The following is a 6,896-nucleotide window of genomic DNA, read 5'->3' as shown; positions in this document are numbered from 1 at the left end:
GTGATCACATGCCCACTGCTGCCTTATCCTCTTGCTGACCTCTCTCATCAACAAAGCGTTTTTTGCTGAGTGGATGATTTTTTGTTTATTGCACCATTCTCTGTAAACTGTAGACACTGTAGTGTGCCAAAATCCCAGGAGGACAGCCAATACTGAGAAGCTGGAACCGGTGTGCCTGGCTCCAAAAATCAGACCAGGTTCAAAGTCGCTTCAGTGACACATCTTGCCCATTCTAATATTTAGTCAAACAGTAACTGAAGCTCATCCTGTATGCATGCTTTATACTAATTAATTCATGACACATTGTCTGGAGGAACGAGCGGTTTGTGTAAACAGAGGTGTACCTACAGTAATAAAGTGGATGCTGAGTGTACTGTACAGTATGTACTGTACTGTATGTGTGTGTGTGCATGCCTGTGTGTCTGTGTATACCTTGCTGTCTTGTGGGGTCCATCCCGCTGGGTAACATAGGCTGGCTGCCAGGAACTCCTCCAAGTCCCTACAAAAGGGGAGAAGATCCATCATCTGCACCATCATCTTCTTCCTCTTTATCCCCAACATTATTGTCACACAGTTTCTCTCCATTTCTACTCTCCACTCTTCCCATGTGCGGCCTGCAGGTGTCAGTGTGGCTCTTACCTGATTGGGTAATCTGAGGGGTGGTCTGGGTCCTCCAGGGTATCGAGGTGACATGAACGGCTGACAAAACAAGCATGAATACATGTGTAATCAAGCACTCGGGTTTAGAAATAGACAACGTCTATCACATGTACAACAAACTCCTGGATGCTTAATTTTGAGCCTCAGAGCCTCAAGACGGTTCTTGTCATCTGTTACAGCCTCAGTAACAAAACACTACTTTTTTAGCTTTGAAGGAAATGTATAGAAAATAATATTATCTAGATACTTCAAATTTGGATTTGGACAAAAATGTTTAAATAATTTACTTTTTTGGAATGTATTCACTTTGTGTTAGGGTTGCCAAGTCAGGTGACAAATTTCTCTCATTCTTTTATAACCCTTCCAGTGTGGTTTACACTTCTAAGATCAACCTCTGTGAAAATGAATGATATTGATATTTTTTCACTCGACAAACAGGAAAACAACCAGATATACTGTGTGTGTCTCATGCTGATTTTTGGGCTCGTTTTCCTTTAACAAGAGTGGGTCGCAAGTTCCACGACAGCCGAGCGGGGAAGCTGACCGCGCTTTCATTGGATGGGATTGATGGAAAAAGAGACGTGTGACGAAGGACGAGGTTTGTTAATCATGATGTCAGCGCATGTGTCAACAGTCTGGAGTTTGGCAGCGTGTGTGAAAAGCGCTTTTGCTGCTATGAGCGGGCTTTCACTTGTCCTCACCACAGACAGTAGCAATGCTGTTGCTATGTCTGCTGAACTAATGCACTGTGGTTATAATTTCCTTTGAAAATCCAGCCTGCAGGCGTGGAGAAGTAATACTGTAACTAGCCACTAGAGAGCAATGGCCCACTAGTTTTGACGGTGAGTCGGGGTCTCGTCTTAAAATCCCCCTCCTCTCATCTTCCAGCTGTGCTAGAAGATCCATCATCAAAGGGAAAACAGCTATGATATTTCACGACTATGTAAGTACTTCAAAACCTTATTACTTTATGAACAAGTCAATGCAAATTAATGGATAAAGGGGATTGGGAATGAGTGAGTGAGTGGATGAATAAATGAATGAAACAATGAATGATGGATGGATGGATGGATGGACGAATTACGGATGGGTGGATGGATGGATGAATGGACGAGCAGTGATCGGGGTAATTGTGACTAAATGATTTATAGAGCTAATTTTGTGAAGTGAAAACTCCTGAGCATGATTTAACTGAGTATGACTGTGTGGGCATGAGTGTGCATTGACTGTGTGCTCCTTCATTTTTTCCAATAAAACACAGTTAATTGCAAAATTCAGCTCTGCAGATATTCTCTGATCCAGCTCACATGCTTGGCATTTTCTGCAATCTGAGCGAGGAACCGGTGATTGTTGTGTTTCTTTAGTTGATAGGCCTTGACACGACATCGTCTTCAAAGAACAATTGATCTTCAGAAGGGGATGGTCAGGGGTAACATGGAAAAGGGTGTTTGGACTCAAGTTTGAGTTTTTTGAAAGCTGAGCTGAGAAATGACCATGAAGGCTATTGATCTGTGTGTCAGGCGGGAGCTACTGAGTTTGACTGATAATGACGGCTAATCAATCTGCAGCTAGGCCAGTCCTTCTGATGGAGAACAGAGATCATCTGGGGCCAAGCTGTGCGTGTGACTTAGTCTGTGAGAGATTTCTTTCTCTGTCTGTCTGTTTTCTCTCTCTGTCTGTCACAAACACACACACACACACACACACACACACACACACACACACAGTTAAATGCACATTATACACACATAATATGTAAAAACACATTATACTGCATACAGTCGTTCAAAACCCTCTAGAATGACAGAGTGAGTTCTTTGCAGGATAGAGGTGAGGTGTGTAGCCACTCGTTTGCTCTAGTGCCTCTGATCTTCACTAATTAGATACTCAGACACACACACACACACACACACACACACACACACACACAATAACACACCAGCAGCTCTCTCACTCAGATAAACCCTGCAATGACACAGAATAAGGCCTAGGTGACACAAGCTCCTCGATGAAATATGTGCGATAATTTAACCTGTGCCCCTTTTTTCTAATATGCGTAAGTGGCCCAAAGACTCCCCTCTTTTCCCTGTGTGTGTGTGTGTGTGTGTGTGTGTGTGTGTGTGTGTATACCTGAAAGAATCCTGGAGGGACTGGCCCCACCGGCATGCCTTCTCCCGGGGGAAGGCTCCCAAGGACAGGGCTGGGAGCTGCTGCTGCACTCTACAAGATGCACACACACACACACACACACACACACAGAAATAGATAGAGACAGATGGAAACAGAGTTAAAACTCGAAGCCCGAACTCAGACTGAACACCTAATCTTTGTACAGTCGGCGTCCACAATACCACACATCTCCTGAACCTGCCACAAATGAAAGAACACCGGGAGAGTCGTGAAAAAAAAAAAAAAAAGAATCAGCAATCCCCTGGTCTTCCCCTATCTCTCTCTCTCTCTCTCTCTCTCTCTCTCTCTCTCTCTCTGTGGGATATTTCCTGTTTCTGCAGATGCCCTGGCATGCCGGCCCAGGACAGGTTATTTTTATACCTTGTTTTTTTGTTGTGCTTGTCCCAGACGGGCGGCGCTGGCACATTTCAGCACTGCCTCTGTCTGCTTCCTGTGGCATTGTGCTACTGTAACTAACCAGGAGTTGCCTCCCACAGCACCAGCACCAGCCTCATCCTCACCCCACATGACATACATAGACAGTATGCAGTGGGTGAGAGTGAGTGAGTGGCTGCATGCATGTGTGTGTGTGTACATACATATTTTATATATGATAATGAGTGTAAGCATAAAGCTAGCATATGTGTCTGTGTGTACTTTTTTCAGTATCTGCCCACTCTGTTCTATTCCTCTGATCTCTCTATCTCTCTCTCTCTCCCTCTCTCTCCCTCTCGCTCCTTCTGATGGCATCGGCTGGGTGTAAAGAGCTCCGGTGAAATTCACCCACAGTCTCTGAAGTTTCCGCCGGCTGACTTTTTAGGTCAGACTGGAACAAGGTTTAATCAGAGCCGAGATAAAAGCGGCCTGACGACACTCCTGTATCCTCCTGCGCTCCACCCCGCCACCCTCGCTATCCCCCCGTCCCGTTTCTCCCTCATATCTCCCGATCGCCAACGCTGAGGAACAGAGCGCAGGACGCAGCACAGCCCTTTGATTCCATATTCTGCTGCTCCTCAAACGGAGCCTGCATTTGTCTCAGCAGATGAACGTACAGATGGACACAGATGGATATTGTATCTCCATGGTTCAGTGGTGAGAGACTGGATTTGGAGTGTGTGTGTGTGTGTGTGTGTGTATGCACATGTGCAAGTGTGTGTTCTCGTGATTTTCGGAGAGTTATTTTTTTTCTCTCTTTTCCCTCTTCCTCCTCGCACCCCGGATTACCCAGAATGCCTTTTACTCACTGGCAGCCTGGAGGTCTGCTGAGTTTGCCTTCGCACAGACAGAGAAAGAGAGAGAGAGTGAGAGAGCGAGAGAGAGAGAGAGAGAGAGAGGGAGGGAGAGAGCGAGAGAGGAGAAAAGAGGACAAAGCAGAGATTATGTGTGTGTGTGTGTGTGTGTGTGTGTGTGTGTGTGCATGCGTGCATGCGAGTGCAAGTGCCTCAGAGTGTACTGTATGTTTGTTTGTGTGAGAGAGAGAAGGAGAACAGGGGGAGGAAAAATCTACCTGACCTGCTGACAAAGCAGCATTTTCCAAATAAAGCAACAAGAAAAAAAATAAATAAATACCACATGCCAGGATATCTCCCTGCCTCGATACCAGCACGACCCTCCATCTACAGAACACAACAACAACAACACCGACCGGCAACAACACTAACATCTCTGGAACTGACAGTCTTGATTCTGACAAACCAGATTGATTTAAACCTTAAAGCAAAGTGGACTGAAAGCAACACAGAGCAGAAGAGGAGAGCTGAATGTTTGAAGTCATGGCTTGCACGGCTATGCTTGTGTTAAATATGTACAATAACATCTATAACTCTGTTCTCAGAAGGGATAGGAATCGTTAACTGGGACAAGATCAATCAGTGTACGACTGCTCATAAGGCAGTTATCAGCAAAAACACATACAGTGCATCAAAACGTTGCCTAGATATCGTGGTTGTTAGAGGGTTTACAAATAAAAGGCCCAGTGCAGAACAGAGTTGTACTGAAATGAGCAACACTGAGCGACTAGACAGGATGGCTGATGGCTGTTTAAGTCTCACTGTTTACATGCTTGCTGCACTCCTGCTGCACTGCTGCTCCACACAGAATAAGAATATTTGGACAGTCCTGTCATATTAATGCAGGGCAGATGCAGAGTGAGGAACCTCTACAATGGCTACATGTGTGTAATATGTAACAACACTGGTTCCATGGCTGGTATAGGTGCAACAATGCTGGGTCAGGACTATATCATATAAATTACTATATGGGTTGAATGTGGAGCTAACATTGGAATTAAAGTGTAGACGAGCGGCTGGGAGCTATTTCCTAATCAACTACTGAGAATAGCATCTGTAAGGTCAATCCAATTGCACTGATGGGCATTATAACGATATGAGCTGGCCAGGTCGTTCCAAGTGTTGGGGCAAACACTAGATAAAGGTTAAGGATTTGTAGACTCATAAGACCTGCTATCTTGACAAACTGGGAAGGGATGGTGTTTTTTTTCAATGGCAAAAAACTGCCCACTAATCTCTTGGTTATACCAATTTCCTTTATCTCCTGACTTGTGGCTATGATACCAAATTAGTGAAAACATTTAATGCTCATTCCACTCTTAATACTGCACTCTTAATAGATAACTGCCAGCAATAGTGAAATCAAACATGCTGATGTGCCAAGTCCATAACAGAGCTGGAGTTAAGCAAGGTTTACCAGAGTCATTCAGAAAGAATGCAGTCACTCACAGCTACTGATAATCTTGTTGACTTTAACACTGCCAGGGTTTCACCTGATGCAATGTGACCAGATCACTGTGGTACTATTGGATTATGTGAGATACAACAGCGTAGTGAACATGAAGATCGTGTTGACTGTTGGTTGTCATACTTTTTTAAACAAATTACACAGATTAAATGCAGTCAAAGGACTCACTGAATTCCTGTTAGGCAGTTCTGTTCTAATACTGATACGCAGCCAAGCCCCGCTTATTCCAGCACTTAACCTTTTCAAACACAAAAAGCACACAGTATAATACACTGATAATGAGTCTATCATTTACACTTCTCACACACCAATGTTTACACTTTTATGACAAGGCTGAGAGAGAGGAACAATGAAATATTCAGATGGTGGCTGTATACATATGTGTGTGTGTGTGTGTGTGTGAGTGTAATACTAATACAACACACATACAGTATTTTAGTTATCTCTCTCTAGATTGCAACATATCATAGTGGATCATAGCTGATCAATGTAGGCCAGTCAGAGGCAAGCATCACAGCTGATGTTTATGTTCCTGCACTTCACCTGGCGGAGTTGTATGATTTTATTTTGCGAATTAATTATAAGGCCCAGATCGCTATTTATTCTCCATCTGGAGGGATAAAGCTCATTATCACCATCACTATCATCATCTCACAAATCAAATATTCAGTTGGGAAGGGAAAAATAGAAAGATAGCTAACAGAGTATCATAGCATCAGGAGACAAATAACCACAAGAGAAAAATAAAACACACCAAAAGGAAAGTTAGGATCTTGGTGAAACATTGTTGTATGTTTTAGATCAAATGACAGTGAACTATAGTACAGGGTCAAGGATCTGTAGCAGCTGACATGAGGCAGGGACCACTGTGAAATACAGAGAATGACATTGTGGTTGATTTCAGATTATTATTATTGTATTATTGGTGACAATGTACCATAATCCCCACATATCTATTGGAGTTGTGGCTGGAAGGTGTTTGTGATGAAACTTGAGGCAGTGGAAAGGCTCCTGCCGCCCTCACAGGAACACCTGCACCTCCTGGCAAACTCATTTGTTGTGTAAATTATTCAAGCCGCCACCCTCCAGGAGAGAGCAATACCAGGCAAACACACCAGACGTACACTACATTTCACTACAACATCACCGAGCTTACACCGCTCTACCCTCCACAAGAGGAGGAATCACAAGTCCAAAATGGGATTTAAATGGGTCCCGGAGGTGAGCAGATCAATCAAGTTTTATTTATTTATATAGCACATTTCGTACAAACTAATGCAATGCAATGCGCTTCACATTAAAATGAATAA

At 43.8% G+C, this 6,896-nt stretch overlaps 1 protein-coding gene across 2 annotated transcripts in view; it reads right to left on the bottom strand.

Annotated features, from left to right (window-relative positions):
* Nucleotides 1-6,896, bottom strand: part of LOC139911996 (single-stranded DNA-binding protein 2) — a 54,357-nt gene that overhangs the window by 3,679 nt on the left and 43,782 nt on the right. For both annotated transcript variants that reach the window (XM_071899648.2, XM_071899649.2), the window contains exons 5-7: nucleotides 2,791-2,880; nucleotides 640-699; nucleotides 433-499 (exon numbers count right to left, since the gene is read on the bottom strand). In XM_071899648.2, coding sequence (XP_071755749.1) covers nucleotides 433-499; nucleotides 640-699; nucleotides 2,791-2,880 — 217 coding nt within the window. The remainder of the gene's footprint in view (nucleotides 1-432; nucleotides 500-639; nucleotides 700-2,790; nucleotides 2,881-6,896) is intronic.

The sequence above is a fragment of the Centroberyx gerrardi genome, chromosome 8 (genome assembly GCF_048128805.1).
Source record: "Centroberyx gerrardi isolate f3 chromosome 8, fCenGer3.hap1.cur.20231027, whole genome shotgun sequence".
Taxonomy (NCBI): domain Eukaryota; kingdom Metazoa; phylum Chordata; class Actinopteri; order Beryciformes; family Berycidae; genus Centroberyx; species Centroberyx gerrardi.
The sequence above is the reverse complement of the archived record's forward strand: the minus strand, read 5'-3'. Positions and strand labels throughout refer to the sequence as shown.